The sequence below is a fragment of the Typopeltis vanoorti genome, chromosome 4 (genome assembly GCF_054136105.1).
Source record: "Typopeltis vanoorti isolate ZY-2024b chromosome 4, IOZ_Tvanoo_1.0, whole genome shotgun sequence".
Taxonomy (NCBI): domain Eukaryota; kingdom Metazoa; phylum Arthropoda; class Arachnida; order Uropygi; family Thelyphonidae; genus Typopeltis; species Typopeltis vanoorti.
In genome coordinates this window covers 76,436,441-76,459,234 of record NC_143552.1, presented here as the reverse complement: position 1 = coordinate 76,459,234, position 22,794 = coordinate 76,436,441, and the positions used below count along the sequence as shown (strand labels likewise).

Genomic DNA, 22,794 nt, shown 5'->3' with positions numbered 1-22,794 from the left:
AAGAAACAGATGAGGCTAGGTAATCTTTGAGTGTTAGTAGATAGGATGTTGAATTTCAGTAACTATGTTGCAAAAATTGCAAATACAACTCATAATTGCAATGCTGAAATGAACGTTCACATATAAAAATAAGGATGTCATTTTGCCTCTTTATAAGGTCTCACTTGGACTATTGTTCACAGGTCTAGTCTGCTGGTTTCCTTTGTCATTCTGATATATTAGATAGAGTGCCAAGAAGAGTGTTAAAAATGATATCAGGATTGTGGAAATACTGATTATGAAGACAGATTGAGGATTTGTAGCCTGCAGACATTAGGAAACAGGAGAAAGAGGCGTGATATGATTGAGACTTACAAACTTTTGAAAGGGTCATACAGGATTTCAATTTATTGAGGGTGGGGAAAGGACAAGAGGACATCCTTGGAGCTGAGAATGAATGCTGCTAATAAGGGGATGAGGGCTAGATTTTTCTCTCATAGGGTGGTGTGTGATTGGAGTGGATTGCCATTAGATGTTGTGAGTGCAAACAGTGATTGAATTCAAGAATAAGTATAATAGCTGGTGCATGTAGTATGTGGCCTCCCTCAATGAATCCCTGACACCCTGGTGGTCTCACTTAATAATAATAATAATAATACAAATCACAGCAGTCTAGTTTTATACATGGACCTTGAAGAGGAAATTGTTCTTGCTTCTCTCTGCATATTTCATCGTCCTCTTACACTCAAATTAAACTTGACAAGAAATTATATTCTTGTTTAATCATTTATCCAAGTGCAAGCAAACAAAGTTTGCTTGTGAAGCATCTCCGTGACTAGTCTATTTGTATATGGAGGCTAATGACTGTTCCCAAAGTGAAATACATAATTAATTCTCTTGTTAAGTTCAAAAATAAACTGTAATCAGAAGTATTTGTAGTTGGAATTGTTAGCCTGATTGGGCGAGTAGTTAATTTACATGCTCTCCAACCCAAGAGAATTAATTATGTATTTCACTTTGGTAGCATGCACCAATACTTTTTTTTTTTTTTTTTTTTCAATCATGAAGTTGATGGTTATCAAATATCAATTTTAACATTTCTTCATTTCATAAAATACTATTATTGGTAAATTAGGTGAAGACCAGTATTTCATCTATAGATAACTATTTTTATCTTAATCTGATTACATCTGTGGGGCCGAGGCCACCTTGGGGGCCGTAGGTTTTGTTGAGGGGGCCCGCTAAATGATGAAAACAAATTTAAAATTTATTAAGACTAAGTGATTCTTTTTTTTTTTTAATCTTAAAAGAAACATTATTAATAATAAATAAAATAATCATTTCAACACGTGCATTTTGTGTCCCTAAATTCGGAAATATGAATGCTGATCACCATGTAACCTTAAAAGAAACATATTTAATTTTTAGTTAAGATAAAAAGCCAAACGGCTAGTTTTCTGGCAACCTTAATAGAAATTAAGGTGATTAAAACAACAAGGGATTTTTATCCCCTTAATTTATATTTAATTTTTATTATTTATTATTTCTTTTTTGTTATTTTTTATATTTTAATTGAAAAAAATCACACATTGGTGTTGGTTCACAAATAATAATAATAATAATACAAATCGCAGCAGTCTAGTTTTATACATGGACCTTGAAGAGGAAATTGTTCTTGCTTCTCTCTGCTATTTCATCGTCCTCTTACACTCAAATTAAACTTGACAAGAAATTATATTCTTGTTTAATCATTTATCCAAGTGCAAGCAAACAAAGTTTGCATGTGAAGCATCTCCATGACTAGTCTATTTGTATATGGAGGCTAATGACTTATTATGATTTGTTATTTTTTATATTTTAATTGAAAAAAATCACACATTGATGTTGGTTCACAAATTTTGCTTCCTGCGTATTTTGGCACTTAATGAATATTAGTAAATATATGTTTATTGTCTATGAATCGGTCGAAGGGACCCGACAATCGAGGCACGTAGCAGACTGTCCTATTGGCAATGCATGCTGGTCCTGCTTCTCTTCTCACTCGGTAGTTTCTCGGCACCCGTCGCCGTCCCTCGCGACTTCAACTGGACCGACAGACACTGCGAATCAACTAACTCTGAAGTTCTCTCTTTCTTTCTTTTTTTTTTTTTTTTTCATTCCTAGATAACCTTTATACAATTTTCTCTGATCTCTGGATAAAGGGTTGAGGCCCCTGAACATTCCTGCACAATCTCTCTTGACCTTCACTTAATCGTATTTTCAAAAAAGGCGGTACTACTTCAGAAGTATACCGCCCTTTTACCAATGACCTTGAAGGTGGTATCAGGATGACTCTGAGCACATTAAAATTTCACTTACATGATATAGAAACCTGACATCAGTACAATGCCAATTTCTAAGGAATTGCCCTAGAACCTTACAATTTAGACATTTTCTGTTTTTGTACAATCTTGCATGTTAATTCCTTGGGGTTAAATACATGGGCTTATTTACAGCATTAATACAAAGTTAGTGAAAAAGGAAAATTTCTACTGCATCGAATTTTACATATGTTGTAATTTCCTGAAATAATTTAAACAGAAATTGTGGAACTCACTGGTTAGTAAAATACAAAATATTAATTTCACTTTCTGCAGAATAAAAATATTTAAAAAAAAGCTAAATAAAATCAAATTAAATAAAAAATGCAGAATGAAATATATTTGTTTTTCATATATGTGTATCGTTACAATATTATTTCAGTTTTCTTGTGAAGAATTTTCTCAAGATGAATTGTCTATGAATAATTTGTGTGGACATGCTTGATGGAAGGATAGATTTGTGATTTGTATAGAGTTAATAGCTGTTTTGGATGCCGAAGGAGGCAATGGTTGTGATGTGTTTATTATAATTATTATCACACCCTCCAAAGAAGTCAGCAAACCATCATGGGAGCATCATTCAAATGACAAGATATTTATCCCACTGAATCTTAAAACGCACAACAATCTCTGCATTAACAACATATTCCAGTAATGTGTTTCATGAGCTGACAAATCTCCATGTAAAAAATGTGCTTTATATAATTATGGAGTACATTTTTTACTCCTCTTCATCATTCTCTTACATAACTTCCAGGGATGGTCTCTGGCATTTCCACTATTGCCTTCTGTTCCTATAATCCTCTCTTGATTAATCTGATAAAATCCCCCCTCACTAACTTAAAAGTCTATCATATCACCTCTTTTCCTCCTATCCACCAAACTCTGCAATCCACATTTCTTCAACCTTTCTACTTAGCCAGCATTCCATAGTCCTGATATTACCTTGATCACTTGTCTCTGGATCCTCTCCAATTTTTTTACATCACACTGAAATCATGGTGACTAAATCTGAGCACAGTAGTCCAAGTGTGGTACTGACCAGTGCTTTATACAGTGGCACAACCACCTCCTTATGCCTACATGTTACAGTACTTTGTATCGCAGCAGCACTACAATGTGCAGTCTTTGCAACACTTGCAGTATGCCCTTTAAACTTTACTCTACTATCAACCACCACTTCCTACAGTACAGCACTGTCAGTATATTATACAGCCTTATATTTCTTCACTCCAAAATTCAACACCTTGCACTTATTAAATATTAAAACTACAACCCCACTCTTTGTCCAAATTAAAAGTCTATTCAAATCTTCCAGAAGGGAATTAACATAATCAGCACTACTTTTAATTCTTCCCAACTTTACATCATCATCAACAAACAACTGAAGATTCCCAGTAAGACCACACGATACAACATTTATTACTATTATTATTATTATTACGTGAAACCCTCCAGGGAGTCCAAAGACTCATTGAGGGAGGGCACCTACTCTACAACTCTGTCTCCACCACTCAGTCTACCAACTACAACGAATCAGAACTACCATCATCATCTACTGCCAACCACCACTAGTATTTTCACAGACAATCACAAACATTTATGCCCATGACTGGATTCGAACCCGCAGCCTTTTGGCTGGAGAGTGGATATGCTAACCACTCGGCCAACCAGGCTGGCAAACAACTTAAACAGAAGGGGCCCCAAGAACAGAACCCTGGAGCACTCCACTGGTTATCCTTCTTTTTTGAGACACTGTTCCATCATACACAGTTTGCTGGTATCGTTCAGAGAGAGAGAGAGAGAGAGCCAACCACCAATTCAGCTAATCAGTATACTATTTATTTCCATCCTCTGCAGCTTGTACATAACTTATGATGTGATAATCTACAAAATGCTTTGTATACCAAGAGAGACTTTATGTCAGGATAATCCCAAGTATTTGGTTTGGTTTGAATGGCACAGGTTTCCATAACCAAGATTATAGTGTGCCAGAACATATCTCACCAGTACACAAGTTAATAAATGAGTATTGTGAGTATGATATTATATCATAATGAATATAATAATTTTCTTACTCGTTCATCACCATCTGCAGCCTCCATTCCATATTTCAAAGATCATTATTGCCAAAAGCACAACAAAGGTAGGCAATATATATGATCAGTTCTTTAAATTTTTATTATATTTTTAATTAAAAAACAAAGTTGCAATCAAAAGATACATTCTGATCTAAGGTGCTCCAACATGAACTATAAGTTCAGAGACAACATAAAATACCCATTTAATTCACTTTAAAATAACAGAGTTCATGTGACTGGAGATTCTTTTGCAAAGTTCAGCAGTATCATCATGTAGCCATTCTCCTTATCCAACTCAGCTGTCACTTTATTATAATGTAAAAATCAGTAAATTACAGAGGCATGACATGTCCTTCACAAAATCATTCTCACCCCATACATTATCGCATTCCCTGCCACTCATTCCTAAATTTTGCGCGTTTAACCAACTTTTCCAGTAACCTGACCATCACTCCTGAAATGATCAATCAATAATTTGCTACTTCGGTCTTGGAGCCTCCATATGTAACAGAAATATTTTTGGATCACACACACACACACACACACACACACACAATAATACAGTAAGAAGTAAGACTAAGATTAGATAAACAGAACCTGCTTTACAGACTAAACATTCATTTTGAAGCCACTTGAAACTTTCAATAATTAGAATGACAATGATCTCACACTGTGTAATGAAAATTGCAAACATTCACACAACATTGGGGGTTCATACTTGTAGAATAGTGATGTTCCCGGCTTGGCTAGCCTGTTCAACCAATGCATGAAGAGTAAACTCACTGAAACTAGGCATATTCTAAATCTAAACAATTAATCTACATGGTTCATCCATTACATCTGTTGCTTATTTTTTTTTAATGGGTCATAAGTGGCTGTTGGAATAGTTTAAAACCTATGCCCTTTAGATATTAATTATTATTATTATAATTAGGGTTCGGGAAATATAATTTAAATCTACTAGCCACAAAAAAATTTTACCCACTCAAGGTATCAGTTCATATTATATAAATATTGCTATAAATAATGTTTTAATAAACTAAATGCTATGATGACAAAATAAAGTAATGCATTATATAATCATTACTACACATTAAATGTAATTTTACAGAAATATTCTTTCCTTCCAATGTGATATAAAATGCATGCCACGAATACTTACATAAGGGTTTCATATATCCTGGGGTGTGTCCTTACAAGTCATGCAGACAGGGGCATTCATATGTATCATCAATATATCATTCAGGGTGGGGGGGGGGAGATTTGTTCATGACCTCAACTTGCCTTTTATTAGATTCGTTTGACTAAAAACTCGTTCACATGATGACGTGTTTGTTGGTTCACAACTTCAAGCAGTTTAAAGAGAAATTGTAACCTACTCTTATTACTCATTATTTATTTATTTTGTATGGAGTCTCCCTCCCCCTTTTCCTTCCCCATCCCTTAGGATGAGTTTAGTCCTCCTAATGAGGGATTAAGTATGTAGTAGATCCCTGTGTGTTCATGATTTGCCTGTTCCGAGGGATGAAAAAACCTTCTACCTCCATATGAGACTGACTAACTCACCTTTAGTCAAAAGAGACCAGATAAAGGTTCCTCACGTAATGGACGGGAATCGAACCCACATCTTTCCAACCAAAGGCTTTGTCTATACTGACTATGCTACAGAGGTTCATTACTCATTCTTCTTTCACTACGCATTATTCCCTCTTCCTATGCAGGGTCTGCGTGTTACTTAGATGCGACTTCTTGTTAGTACCACTCCCAACTGACCTGGGGGGGGGGGGGTATTTTTGACTGTAGTAGCGTATGTTCACGGGGTGGTTTGCCTGCTTGCGGGATGAAAAATGGCAGAAAAACCCTATAGCCCTTGCCCTAGACCGACTAACTTGGCTATGGCTGAAGATCCTCAAGTTCCTCACGTCTTCGACGGTGTTGGATCATACTTCCTTGTTTTTGATCCGCCATCTTAAACAAGTAATAAGTTGCTGGTTGATTACTAACTTAAATATAGAGAAATTTATATTTTTAGACTGCGCCACTCTATATCTAGATTAGTCTAATGAAATGTAGTGAAACCAAACATCAACTAAATTTATATCAATATTATTTCTTACGTAGACCGAGTTTATCTCTTATGTTTGAAGCTCCCACTAGGTCTGATAATTTCATGAATGGTGCAGTAAAGGAGATTCAGGCAAACACAATTTTAAAATCATCAAAACAAAACATTGAATTCTGGGTAATATATTATACATATAAACTCAATTCTGAGAACAAGATAATATAAATGTCTTAGCTTAACTGGTCATAATATCTTACAAATTCAGTCTATCGGCATTCTGCTATCAGATTTATAGCTTTCACAATATTAAAATAACTTTTAATAGAGTTCAATATCACAAAATCTCTTAGTAACAAATTTTACTATTATCACACTGTCAGTAAAGTCTCAATACATTAATGGTAGCAACAACTGCTTCATGAGTATACACTTTTATACTTCATATCCGGCTGATTTCAGCAAAAAATATTATAGTTAATGTGGGGAATAAGAGGAGGAATTATACATACATCTCTGCACTGAAGTAATATAAAATTGGACAGTTCTTACCGGATAAATCCTTTGCTCATGGTATTCACTGAGGCACTCTTAAAACTTTAGTTAACTATCACACTGGAGCTACACATTTCAAAAGTAATCTTCTTTAAAATAACTTAATCATTAATCTCTGCGCATCACAAATGTAGACACACTTTCACTAGAAAATTCACTTGTTCCTCATTTACTACTTTGCAATAAAATCAGCTTTTCACTAATCTTCCTTAAAAGCTCTGGAATTTGTCATAACTTTAGAATTCCTTATCAATATTCTGAATTGCCAATTTACATCCCGATCCTTCGTAATCTAATTACAGCACTTAATTCCTCTTACTACAACCTCTTACTTTACTCCGTGCTGCTAAATAGCTATCTCCTCATCTCTTCTTAATCTAATTACAACACTTAATTAATTCCCATTACTAGAGCCTCTTACTTGACACAGTGTTGCTAATAAGCTATCTCCTCATCTCTTCTTAATCTAATTACAGCACCTAATTCCTATTACTACAGCCTCTTACTTTACTCCGTGCTGCTAATAAGCTATCTTCTCATCTCTTTTTAATCTAATTACAGCACCTAATTCCTATTACTACAGCCTCTTACTTTACTCCGTGCTGCCATGAGTGCTCCCAGCTTCCTGCCTTTCCGCACTGTCGTGAGTGCTCCCTCCTCTTTCTTCATCACACTATCATGAATGCTTCTGGTCTACTGATCCCCTGTATACTCTCGCTTTTTGCTTATATACCTTCACTTTCTTTCCCGCCAAAACTTGTTCTCACAGTCTAGCTCATATCAATTCCATCTCCCTTTGAATACCATATCTCGCGATCCATGCACGCGCTAGCTATTTCTAGCCCGTCTCCATAGTAACAAAAAAAAATATAATAAAAACAGAAATATTGCATAACATTATACCTTTACATACTGGTAGTGATAAATAAAAATGAAAATATTATAATTCACATAAGGCATATTAATCATATATACAATTCCTCATAATATTAAATTAGGAATAAAGTAATAAAATAAATGGCATTTACTACAGAGTCCTTTCATTATTATGACATATCCTAAAATTATATAATTAATTAATAACTGACAAAATACAGAGCAATTATATGAGTAATACAGTTTAAGCAAGAGACAAACAATAAGCAATATTTACAAGTCTTGCTTATGTTATGGAAGATCATGTTGGATTCTGAAAGTAATACCAATAACTTTAATTTCTCTTCATTCAGAATCCAACAACGGGAATCGAACTTGGGACTCAAACTTGGGACACTCCTTCCCCAAGCATGTAGTTACGAAGCACAAAGCCACTAGGCTAACCGCGTGGACAGGTTCATTACTCATTATTCCTCTATAAAGAACTTGTATGTTTAAATGTTTCTCCACAACTTTAAACTCATTACCACTTGTTCATCAAATATACTAAAATTGTTTCTTTATTATTGTTATCAAAATATTTGCTGAAATATTTACCCAAAATCTTACTTTCTTCTTTTCCAAAATCTTCCCGATCTTTGGGTCAGGTAAATTTGAAGTATCTTTTATATACATTATTCCTTTATCTATTAGATTTTTTTTTTATTCAACACTGGGATAGCTCTCTGCATGCATTTATCTGAATAGAATTGTCTTGTCTTCATTTTCTTTAACAAGCTTTTGATATTGCAACATCATTCCCTTTTCCATTGCTATTCCTCCAAATCCATTACCACTGCAGAGTAGTTATTAACAAGTGTGGTCAGTGTCCCACTGTGTTAGACACTCACTTTACTGAAGGCCGATATTTGAACTTCAGGATTTTTGTTTATGACTGGACTATTACTTTTATTGATTCTTTCACTCTTTTTGGTGAATTCTGGTAAAAGGTGTATAATTGTTTACTACTGTTTCAGTTACAGCAACAAAAAGGAACATCTTCTATAGAATTTAAAACAGCCAGATTCAAATTATGTGCAATACAGTGTGTTGATGATCTGACATGTTACCATTAAATATTGCCACTAGCACATTATTTTCTCCCAGCATGTTACCTGCTGCATCTGTTCCAATGCATACTAACCAATGACAAGTTCTTTGTAAGCAAACAAAGTTTACATGTAAGCTATCTTAATGACTAGGCTAATTGTATATAAAGACTGTTCAATATTCACATTACTAGCATAGTGATGAAGATACCTCATGTGCAGACTTTGTTTCCTGGCTTGAAAGGGAATGCACTACACATTATGGGCTATTGAGGCAAGAATAACCTGTTCACTTTCACTCTAATGTATCAGGGTACCCTGTAGCTTGTAGTGGAATTGCAGTAATCAATGCCCCTTTTGGTTTATAATTTTTATCAATTTTCTTTTTTATAATGGACAAATAAATCTTTATTTGAAATATCTTTAGAAGCATCTAAAAGAAGCCTAACTATATAAGTATTCAATTTCCTTAATTGACATGTCAGGTCAGTTAAGGAAATTGGATTTAATTATTAACTTATTAAATTAAAGAAATTAAATATAAGAAATTAACTTATTAAATTAATAGTAATTTAATAACTTACTTTCTTTGTAAATACATAAGATACTATTTCCTGATTGGAAATAAAACTTCTTTAAAACACATTTGCACGACTGTATATGTGGAAAGCAGGAACTAGCTTTAGTATACATATGCCGCTTTTATACAGCTTGTTAGTTGCAACTTTTTCGTAGAATTTGATTCGTGAAATGTCTTAATTTCGAAAACATCAAATGCAATACACTTATTCCAAGTTACATATGTGTACACACACACACACACACACACACACACACACCTGCGTTCATCTTCTGAAATTATGGTTAAAATCAAGAGAATTACAGCACTACATTTCCAATGGAGCATGGAGTGAAATGGATTCAGATTATCACCAATGTTATGAAATCCTGAAGAATTGTGATATTGGAGTAACGGTAAGAGAAAGGAGAAGAAACTGTCGAAGGTTTGATGATGATATTGATCTTCTAGTGGTAAATAATTCAGATCTTCATGAAATCACCACAGAATTATCTTACACTCTTTAAAAATATAGCTAACCATAATGAAAATGAAAAGTGGTTGCTGACATTTGAAATAAGATGCTATAGACAACTCCTAAAGATACATACACTGATCACACATCAAAATTTTGAAATAAGACTAAGAATCAGTTCTTTCACCAGTTCAATTATCACAACTCTGATTTGATGGAAATAACTTAAGTGCTTTGGTAATAAATCAAAAACAATGACAAATATCTGTGTTTCGGACCAAGAAGAGTGTTGTAGCAGAAACTGAAAAAATCCTACTTGAGGATACACCCATAGCAGAAGTTGATCAGTTTTAATACCTAGGCAATATCTTTTATAAAGAAGGAAGATCAAGACAGGATATTAGAACAAAAATTGCAAAAACAACAACGAAAAAAAATAATACCACTGTGGACAAATAAGCTTACACTTTTCATATTGACACACAAGAATTAATTTAGTATTCTATACAGAAGTGAAATGGATGATCCTCTTAAAAGACGATGATGGTTAAAATCAAGAGGAATTACAGGACGTAAGTCGATACATTAAATGAACAGAGTTATAGGGGTTAGGGACCTAACTGTAGTAAGTATGCTGTAATTTTAATTTTTAAACCTCATTATAAAGTTGTTGAAAATTTATTTATCACTAGGTTAGACTATAATAGATTTAGTTTAATCCTTTATCCCAGTGAGAGCAAACAAAGTTTGCGCCTGAAAATATCTTCAGGACTAAATATAGTGTTGTACTATCTTATCCAGTAAGTAGTGCAACACCAAGGCAACTCGTGGCAAAGGTGGAGCAAGCTACCAGGCACTTCTAACCCAGTATCTCCCATAATGCAAATATCCACATAGGAAATGTGTTTTGCATTATGGGAGATACTGGGTTAGAAGTGCCTGGTAGCTTGCTCCACCTTTGCCACGAGTTGCCTTGGTGTTGCACTACTTACTGGATAAGATAGTACAACACTATATTTAGTCCTGAAGATATTTTCAGGCGCAAACTTTGTTTGCTCTCACTGGGATAAAGGATTAAACTAAATCTATTATAGTCTAACCTAGTGATAAATAAATTTTCAACATCTTTCTCTAAATCCAGAGTAATTTTTTAAAAAAGGTGATAAACCTTTTGGCAACTCCCATAGGCACAGATGACTTGCTACTGCTTCTGCCTGGTATCTCCAGCTCTGGGCCTGGCTCCCACTGAAGAGACCTCAATAAAGGTCAAAACTAGTCTGGGTAGATGGCCAATCCCTTTAATGCATAACAGTATATACATATCCACATAGGAAATGTGTTTTGCATTATGGGAGATACTGGGTTAGAAGTGCCTGGTAGCTTGCTCCACCTTTGCTACGAGTTGCCTTGGTGTTGCACTACTTACTGGATAAGATAGTACAACACTATATTTAGTCCTGAAGATATTTTCAGGCGCAAACTTTGTTTGCTCTCACTGGGATAAAGGATTAAACTAAATCTATTATACTCATTATAAAGTTGGTTGCTGACATTTGAAATAAGGTGCTATAGACAACTCCTAAAGATACCAGTGACATTAGATACCAGATACATCACAAATTTTGAAGTAAGACAAAGAATCAGTTCTCTCACCAGTCCAAGAGATAATATCACAACTATGATTCGATGGAAACAACTTAAGTGCTTTGGTCATATCAGCAGATCAAATTGTCTACTAACACAAGTTCTTAAAGGACTTATTCCAGGAACTCAAAAAAAGAGGCAGACCTAGAATAAACTGGATAGACAATATGAAAAGTTGGAATAGTGCTTCACTTACATAGCTGAAAGCAAACTGTCATTCAAGAACTGAGTGGAAGACTTCTGTGAGGAATATTTCCTAATATCTACTCTATGATACGAAGAAGAATATTCATCTTTATTTGCTTTAGAAAATTTCTTTGACATAAATTGTGTGCTTTCTGTACTCAGTGACTGAATTATAAACAGCTGTTCCACATATTTTCTGCAACTGAAAATTTTAAAGAGGATGTTAGAACAAATGTGTTTAATTAGATACATTGTTAGTGCTGCAGTAAATCTGTTTTGCTTACATGCATGCATGCAGCATAGTGTTTGTGGGATGGAAGTGTTTTTCATTATGAAGTGTCATTCCAATTGTCTCTAATTACACTAGGTTGTTGCTAAATATAGTACATAGACTGTAAATGTCTTCATACTGTATTTGGCAATACAATAAATCCGCTACTTTTTCTTGCTTCTCAGTATAGTGTCTGTTGGGAATGGAATGCTTCCAGTTTTCTAAGAACAGATATAGTAAGTAAATATTCATTCTATTCCTGAATAAAAAAATGAATTCTTCTATGTATTATAAGAAGCGGACTGTGTCTGTTGATCTCCAACAGAATATTAGAATATGCAAGATATCTATTTTTAATTAAGCCACTGACAAAAAAAATAATAAATAAAATAAAAATAAAATTATGTACATGAACTTAGGATTTGCAAAAGGGAATTCTGACAATGATTGGAAATTTTATATATATATATATATATATGTATACAGTCATTCCTCAACTTACGTCTGCGTTCCGTTCCATCTGGCAGGACGTAAGTCAATACATTAAATCAACAGAGTTATAGGGGTTAGGGACATAACCGTAATAAGTATACTGTAATTTTAATTTTTAAACCTCATTATAAAACAGTAGAATATTCACCCAAATCTTCCTCCACAATCACATCTTCATTACCTTCCTGTGTGAACGATCAGGCTGTGGCTCTTCTGGTGTAACCTTTGTTTTTTTTTGATGAAAATGTCCAATGTGCTTTGCTTATTCCTCTTCTTTTTTTCATCATACATTTGTTCATAGCAACCAAATGCATCCTGTACTTTCGTTTCTATTATTAAGTAGCGTTTAACATTGGGGTCCATGTCTTCAGCCATTTTGAGAACATTGCTAACTGAAAAGAACATTTCTGCAAGACCCTTCACTGTAAATTGGTTAACTACCTCTTCCTGTTTCTCTTTTCCCTCTTCCTTTTCTCATTTTTCCTCTTCTACAACAGCTGTTCCTCCAGTCCGACCAATTGTTCGTTGGCCAACTCTTCAGGGGAACTTTTTATGAGTTGAAATATGTTGTTTGCTAGTTGAATTATGCTGTTTGCTAGGCCCACTATTACAAACTTTACATAATCATGCACAAACCTTTTTAATATCTTTTTCCATATGCCACTCACACATTGAGAGGTCACTTCGTCCCAAGCCACAGCAATATTTCTAATAGCATGATAAATATTGAATGTTTTCCAGAATTGCATGAGAGTCTGGTCATTTCCTTCAGTAGTAGAAATGGCTTGTGAAAAAGTTCTCTATAGATAATAAGCCTTAAACACTGCAAGAACTCCCTGATTCATCAGTTGGATCAATGAAGTAGTGTTTAGAGGGAGAAACATGACCTTGACCTTGGTAAAGATCACCGCTATAAGACGGATGACCTGGAGCATTATCTAGAATTAATAAAATTTTAAATTCTACATTTTCTTTCACATAATAGCTTTTTATTTCACTCGCATGACAGTTGATTAAGGCATCCCTGAACAATTTTTGAGTCATCTACGAAATGCTTCCTAATGTTTTTGAAGATTCGTGGATTCTTGCTGTGCCATATCACAAATGATTTCAGTTTATATCCAGCCACATTACTCATAACAGAATCATAATACGGGCATTAAGAGCTTTGAAACTAGATATAAATTTTAGCTTTTTGTGGATGAATGTCCGCTCAGAAAAATATTTGCTGTGACAAATAACTTTCCTTCGTAATAATTTTATCCAATTTTCCCACAAACTCCTTGCCAGCCTTCTCAGCACTTGCAGATTCCCATACATTTTTACATTATGCAAGTCAAAACGCTGCTTAAATCTCATGAACCAACCGGGAGAAGTGTTGAATTCATAATCATAATCGGATTCAGCTTTCTCCTTCAACATGTTGACGAGACAGTGCCTTAGCGATTATGGTCACAGTGCTAGGAGGTATGCACTTTTGGTTCAGGTCCTCTATCCATGATGCAAGTAGCTTTTCCATATCACTGATAGGATCTTGACATTGCTTCATCACTATCGTCGATTTAATGGAAGCAGATCCTTTCACAGCCTCTACGATTTTATCCTTATTTTTCAAAATGGTCATCACTGTAGAATGAGACCATCCGAAGTCATGTACAATTACATTGACAGGCTTACCAGCTTCATATTGCTTTATAACTTGCAACTTTGTTTCAAGATCAATTGCTCACCTCGTTTTCTGTGATTCTTCACTAGGTTTTTTGATTGTGTGTGTAGGGGACCATGTGTTGCACAAAACATCGCAAAATGTTTAACGATAAATATACAAATAACCCATTTCTCAAACACAAAATTAATAGAGGAACTATTGAAGACACGTGTCGAGGGAGGTTGCTGCTGAAAACACTGTTGCCACTGTGCATGCTTTACCTTATGCTCGCTTGTTCAAAAGTATAGCCGAAAATGTTATTTATTCTCTTATGGGGTCACGGACATATCTTCGAAAGGACGTTAGTCGAGGGATGACTATATATTATTGTGTAAAAAAAAGTGTATACTGATCACCAGTAAATAAAGAAAAATTCCTCAAAAACCAAGCAAAATATAAATAAAATAGAGAAATAAATACACATACACAACAAATTTTACAAGATGATTTGCTGCTCCATCAACACACATTCCTACCATGCTTAAATGAGTTGTCTGATTAGCATTATTAGTTCATTGGATTAGTTCCCTCCCTGTAGTTATTTACTGAACTACCAATGTATACAGCTATGCTTATTATTGGTTTGTTATTTAAATTTTGCAAGCAAGTCTCTTTCACTCTCCTCATTAAGTTTTTTTTATTTATACCATCATTGTGTCTAGAGTTTATGGGATCAGATGTTATTCACTCCACCCAGCAACTTATAGGGCACACATATAATATTATAAATGTTAATTATTAATAATTCATTTGTCGATAATGAAAGTATTTCTATTCACACATTCTCTCTCTCTCTCTCTCTCTCTCTCTCACATTCTCACATGGCTTATTAATCATGGTTCACATATTTACACCTTTTATTAATTCTAATATATCCTAAAGCAAACACATTAGTTTTCTTCCCCTCCCATGCAGATTTGATTACAATCAAAGAACCATCATGATATGTGGCACATCTGCCTCACAAGCACAAAATTCCTACTTGGCATGGTGTTATTTTTCTTGCCCCACCAGATGGGTAGGATAGTGGTGAGAGAGTTCCAACTGTCTCAGTGTGAGCATGATAATAAATTCGTTGGTAACCACCTCTGATGAAATAACTAGACATTAAATGAAATGATGTTTTAAAATGGGTGAAATGTAAATTATGCAAAGGAAATTATATATTTTGAATGCATTCAGAATCTGGCTGAAAATTCACTCATCACTTGTCTCTGATAATTTCCCTGTGGTGAGTGAGCAAGTAAATTTCTAGAGTCGTAATTATAATTATGCTTTTGTAATCCTTCTCTACTTAAAATAACTTCTGCAGCATCTATTTTGTTTGTTCCCTCTTAAAGAACACAAATTGCAATAAATTACAAGAATAGTAAATTGAAAATATTACAAGATTATTATGAAAGCAACTATACTAAATGCAGTTTTTTGTGATAATAAAAGTATACACATACAGGATATGCTTACTGTGTTTATACAGTTTCACTCATGCTCTTGCAATCTGCCTACATTTAATCACGGTGGTTGTAGTATGGTCTCTGATGTCAGCAGGAAAATATCAGAAGCCTATAGATTTACATGGCATATAAACAATCATTACAAAATTACAACTGTCTTCTGTAGAATGAATAAAAATGAGAATAATAAAAATAATACCAATAAAAACATATTGCAAATTGAACACTGACAAAAATGAGGGTTATGACATAAATGTACCATTATAGAACATTCTGAAGTTTGTGCTTAAATATTTCAAGTAATAGGCGACCCATTTAATTTTAATCACTTTCCAGGCTGTTTTTCTAAGAAAAGTAGAATCTGTAAATAAATTAATGGAACTGCAATTGGCAGTTTTATTTATCTCTCTACTCTTGCAGATTACATCATAGAACACTGAAAATTTATCATTATATTCTCACAGCCATGTATCTCACTTCATTTTGTGGATCATATTTATGCTGTATAGTGCAAGTCTGAAATAATTACTATTTGATTAATTCCATGTGAGTAAATTCCACTTAAGTAAACTCAAAGTATAGATCACATGGAATTATATATAAGTAAAATATATAATGTAATCTTGTATTATAGATAGTTTCATCAGGTTCACTATTGAAAAGAAACTGACAGCAGGTTATTGTTCTAATATTATATTCACTTATAACACACTGCTCTAACAGATCTGTTTGGTTTTCTATGTACTAGGAACTTAAATACTGGGTACATCCATTTTCTCAAAAGAACACCAAATTTCAAGTAGAACTAAATCAGATAAAAATTAATATGCTTTTTAGTGAATGCATTTCAGCATAATCAACATACCATTGAACAGTATCATCCCTTTTCTAGACCTTTGTGATAATGAAAGAATTTTCTATTCCCTATATATTGAAGAAACATCAGAACATATCTCATTGTAATGCTTTTCAAGGCTCATATTATGTTTAATGGAATGATGACAGCACGAGGAGATTAAACGGAGGATAATGGTTGAACTTTCATCTCCATCATGAGACATCTTCAGAGATACAGTATAAGAATTGTTACAAACTGTACAAAAAATAAGAGTAATAGATTATACTGAAAATCTAAGTTTCTGAGATGGGCTACCTGTGTGAGCACTAGTAGGCAGCCTTGGTTTTTGGGTGGGGATTCTAAAAATTATTGTTTCTCATAATTTTGATTTTGTTGTTGTTGTGTGTGTGTGGGGGGGGGGATATGAAGCATGTGTAAAGATGTTACTATATTGATCCAGACATTGGCAATAAAGGATGCAAGATGCTGTGTGCTATATGAAATAAGATCTAGCATAAGAACTTGACTGAGGCTATTAATGCTTACAGCAGATTTGCTGAATCTTTTATAAGGTAGGTTGATAACAATATGAATAGACTGAATCTCTGAACAAGATTGGACAGGACTAATGTCTTATGGAAGTCATCCTCTGGGCACTAGCAGGTAGGTTTGGCATGAAGTGTAAGAATTATTGTTTCCCCACATCTTGGAAAGTTTCACATAATCTGTATTGAAGTTTGGTTGATTTTTGAATCCCTACAGAATGAAAACAAACAAACAAAAAAAAAAGCATTGGTATTTGTGTTGAGAACATCTTTTGTTCTCAACACAGAGTTTCTTTTCCATTCTGAACCCAGAACTTTGCAGCATCCTCTCTAACATTTGTGATTAATCAGCTCATAAAATGTTTTTGAAAAAAAAAAAAAAAGCATCAATAATATGACAAGCTTCGCACTTCTAATTCCCAGCTGCAGATTCATCCTGCTCAAGTTGCCATTTATTCTTCTAAAATATTTTATTATTATTATCGTCCAAAAACTTTATTGAGTCCAAAAACTCATCGAGGGAGAGTGTGCCAACAGCATCGAGCGATTGAACCTCTTCCAACTACTAACTGCACTCAAACTTGCTTAACTTTTTGTGAGCCATTAGTAGCAGAAGCTCTACCAATCTTTTTAACAAAGTAGCCATCAGCATTCTTAGCTTTGGCCACAGCTTTGCAGTTGTGCCTTAGTCAAGTCTATGCATTAGACCTCATGTTATAAAATGTGGCATTCACAACCTACCTTCAGATGTTGCGAACAAAGCACACATATCATCCTTCTGTAAGTTTCCTCACAAAAAAAAAAAAAATCTCTCTCTAAGCAACCAAGTTTTTTCTTTTTATAAATTATGTAAAGATTAAAAAAAAAGGGGGGTCATTGCTTGAGCCAATGGAGGTAATACCACTGTGTTCTTCAGTATTAGCAAATAATACAGTTGTAAAATGAATGTCCAGTTCAGAAACCATAAACTTAAAAACTTTTAGATTATGACCCCTTTAACTTACAGAAAAAATAAACATAACAAAAAAAAAAATTAAATCCTATTTCATGGTCCACTAAAATAACATCTCTATCCTTAACATATATATCCCCCAATCCCCTGAAACATGCAAATTACCCAAAATTTTTGACCTAATAAATCTAACCCATAGTGGATATTATTTATTCCCATCTTTTTTAAATTAACCAAAAGTTAGCTAAATATCTAACTCACCTTTTATAGCCATACTTCATCTTACAGAAAATCCAGTGAGGCAATTTTCTAGATTAACTTAATCATATATACAGACATACAGAAAATCAGCCTTCAGAACACACAATTTACAGGCAAAAAATAAATTAAAAACATAATAATAAAATAAAATAAAAATACTAGTGATGATGGTCGTGGGCAGTAGACGATGCCTTTGGTGTAGATCAGTGTTTCTCAACGTTGTTTGGATCATGCCCCACCTTAACGTCTCAAAGAATTTGATGCCCCCCCCCAGCATAATAATCAGCCAAGTTCTGAAAAAGTATAATATAAATATGTAAAAATATGTACATGTACATTTTCTAATTGCCCCCCAAAATATTCAAATTGCCTCACGTTGATAAACACTGGTGTAGATGATGATGGTAGTAGCGGTTCGGTGTAGTTGGTGGATGAAGTGGTGGCAACGGAGAGTTGTAGAGTAGGTGTCACGAAATAATAATAATAATATATGCTACAACTTTTTTTTTATCTGAATTCCAACGGAAAAACAAAATACATAATTCTCCCCATAATCCTTGACCTTTTCTACATAAAAGTTATAGTAATGCAGTTGCTATTTCCTATCTCCAGGATACATCAGATAAAATAACCAGGATTTTTAAAACATATAATCTCAGTGCTGATTATATACGTCACATCCCACTTGAAACTGGGTCCCTTAAGAACCAACTCTTCCTTTCCTTAATTCTAGTTTCTGCAAATTGGCTTACTGCAGGGAAATCAGCAAACAATCTGCATGGAAGAACATAAAAGTTCCATCTCTAATCATGACTACAGACATTTAAGTCTAGCAGACTAGGTCTCGGGTAAGACCAATTGAATCAAATAGGTAAAAACTACAATGCTTCATTGAAGTATATCAAATATGAGAGGCTTTTTTTAGAATCTGCAGTTGCCCTTAAAAAGTATCCTAAAATAAATATGGTTGTGTAAAAATATTCCAAAATATGGACAACAGTAATCCTTGGGCATCCTGGGTTACAGCATATGTGCTTCTTACTAGTGCCTGTATACTATTTCTCAATAGGACTCTATACGTTAGTCTGCTAAGTTTCACTTTACTCTCTCTCTCTCTCTCTCTGTGTGTGTGTGTGTGTGTGTGTGTGTGTGTTGAAATTTATATTACACTCCCTGAAGAAGTCTTTGACAGAGATAAAATATTGGAAGCATTAAATAGTTGCTTAATTCGTTTCTTTCATTCCATTAAGCATCTTACATCACAATATTTTTATCTTTAATACTTTGTAATTGTTTATTTATTTAATAAAATGACCAGGCTTAGTAATTCAAGGATCTATCCATCTCCTTATATTATCATACACTTTATACCATCACATGAATTATATCATACACCTTGTATTTTCACATGGATTAACACATCTGATAATGGACATGATTAATAACTTTAATTTTGTATCCAGTTATTTTCACAGTAATGCCTCTTCTAATGGAATTCATCATCATGGTTTTTTTGTTTTAGGATAAGTATGCAATGCATGTATTACATTGAACTTATGACTAGTTGGGTAGTTAAGAATATTTTTTTATATATTTAATCATTTGGATTTTTGTGCCCTGAACCTGACATTTTGATCTGCATTTTAGGTAAAAACTGCGCCTTGGAATACGTCCCGTGCATTTATTTCTGCAATGAAAGGCAAGTGTTTGCTCCAGTTGACTGGTGTAGCTGATCCTACTGGATGTGGAGAAGGGTTTTCATATGTTCGAGTTCCTAATAAACCTCAACAATCTAAGGCAAGTTTCATTAATATTTTTCATAAAGTATAACTTTCACACAATGATTTTGATTTTCTTTTTATAGTCCTTCATAAAATTATCTGCATAAAAAATGTTATTTATCACAATATGAGCAATTGTGTTCTATGGTCCCGATCTATCCATTTCTCTCTTCTCTCTCTCTCTCTCTGCAGGCAGTTTGTTCCATCTGCACTACTAAAACTTTCTTGGAGGGACCTTCTCCTTACTCACAGTGAACCCTCAGACCAAGTAATAATTAAATCGTTCCTCGGTTGGGACAGAATAATTATCATTATGATGATTCTTCCTAGAAATATTTTAGCCATACAGGTTACCAAACCTTTTGTGGGTGGATTAAAGATTAGATAACTGAGAAAAAAAGGATTATGTAACTGAATGTTAATTGATCTGGGGTTTTTGAGCCTGACCATGGGATGCTAAGGTTACATATCACTAAACAGAATTTAAGATTAATGACAAAATGATAATATTGATAATATAAATCAGATGTTTCAGATAGAAAATATCCACCCATCATCATCATCATAAGAATGACAACAATCTAATTAAACCTGTACAGAAATATTAAGGATATAACATATTTAAACAAAAACACGTGTTCATTGCACTTTCTGAGGATCAAAATTTCCCAAATTATTTGTCAAGATTGTATATCATTGTGATTTAAATTAGGATGATAATGACAAGGCCATGGAGATCTCTTTAAACAAACATTCATATATATGAATCAAGCGTGTCTTTACAGAGGATCCTGTGTTCCATCTCAGTTCCATTCTATGAGGAGGCCCAACTTATGCAACTTCTGGTCATGAATATAATACTAGTGTCTCCACTTAGTCTCTTCTCTACCAAACAAAATGCTTGTGAAAAATATAAAAAGATAACACTTCAATGGGATGTGGCAAACACCAAATAGAAACAGAAACAGGAGTTTATCTTTGGTGGTAGGTAGGAAATTGGGCATTTTTTAATAGGAAAACATGTCAGTATAAATTGCATCTGCTTCAGGATTCTAGCAACAGATTTTAGAAATTCAGTAAACAAATTGGCCAACTGAAGCTGTGTCCAAACTAATAATTTTTTATTTGCATACACCAATACTATTGGACTACCAAAGTTCCATAAACCTAGAGCTCTGTTGCACTCCCATCTTGGATGACATAAATTGCCTACCTATAAACTAGCAAAACACTTGGCATCCACACTCAAACAACAAAGACATTGTTTTACATAAAAAAAATAACTCCATGCACTTTAAATCCACTATAGAAAACCTTCAATTAGAGGAAAACAGTTACTTAGTAAGCTTTGATGCATCATCCTTTCTAGTTCTCCTGGACAGAATTAACCCCCCCCCCCCCCTCCAACATTTGCAAACTCTTTAAGCACTTTCTTAAATCAAGGTATTTTAGCTGGAACAGCTGACTCTTTAAACAAATTGAAGGTATAGCAATGGGCTCCCCACTTTCTCCCTCATTGTGAACTTATACATAGAATCTTTTGAATCTTTGGCACTTAATTTTGTCTCCCTCAAGTCCAAACCATGGTTGAAGTATGCTGATGTCCAAAAGCTAAGGACGAACCACATTTTTATCTGCATATGAAAACATTTTCATGACTTCAGTCAAATGTGGACATAAATTTATTGCCATCATACTAATAAATTATATTACACAGAAAATGTGTTATAAATTTCGTACAAATTAAATTGCAATAAATTTTTGTCAAAAGTTACAAAGGTCCTATGAACGTAATTAAAGAATTAATGTGCAGTGATTACAGAAACTGTGCAGCATAACATTTCAGTATGGAATGTGTATACCCCAAACTGTGATGCGGATCTCATAACATCGTACCATGTTAGCACCAAGTGATTCAGGAATTCTTGAGACAAACTGGCCCACACCTGCTTCAGAAAAAGGATAAGGCCTTGTTTGTCTTCTGGGGGGAATTTCGAATGGCAATGCATCTTCCTGTTGTGTCCCAAACGTCCTATGGGGTTGAGATTTGGAGAGCGTTCTGGCCATTTGATTTGATTATTATCTTTGGTCTTCAGAAGTATCCCCACTGCTTTTGTATAATGTGGTGTGGCGTTATCATCCATAAAAATGAATTCTTTGCCTACAGCAACATGGAATAATCGAACAAGACATTGAAGGTCTCATATGAAGACCTTTGTTGCAACACCAGTCACAGTCCCTTTTTCCAGCACTTGTAGCTCATTGCATCCATTAAGCATAATGCCTCCCGACACCATGAACTCCACCACCACCAGCATATCTATCCATTTCAAGAACATTGTTGCGATGGTAAGCAGTACCACTTTCACACCAGATCAAGTGTTGTCTAGGATCAGAGGAAATGAAGAGTACATTAACCCATTGGTGTCTTGTCCAATTTTTATGGATACAGCACCACTGAAAATATGCTCTACAATGAGCTGTGGATAAAGGGAAGCACAGTACAGGCCTACTTGTCACAGACAGCTTGCCACAGTTTATCGAGATATCTGCATACCTGTGCTTGAATGGAACCGTCTTGCAATCTGACCGGCTATGATACATCAATTACATTTTGCTCTTATAAC

The 22,794-nt window shown here is 34.3% G+C and overlaps 1 protein-coding gene across 1 annotated transcript in view; it reads left to right on the top strand.

Annotated features, from left to right (window-relative positions):
* LOC150107422 (transcription initiation factor TFIID subunit 1-like) overlaps nucleotides 1–22,794 on the top strand; it is a 960,372-nt gene that overhangs the window by 537,617 nt on the left and 399,961 nt on the right. The window contains exon 23 of the mRNA XM_090391850.1: nucleotides 20,034–20,183. Coding sequence (XP_090247976.1) covers nucleotides 20,034–20,183 — 150 coding nt within the window. The remainder of the gene's footprint in view (nucleotides 1–20,033; nucleotides 20,184–22,794) is intronic.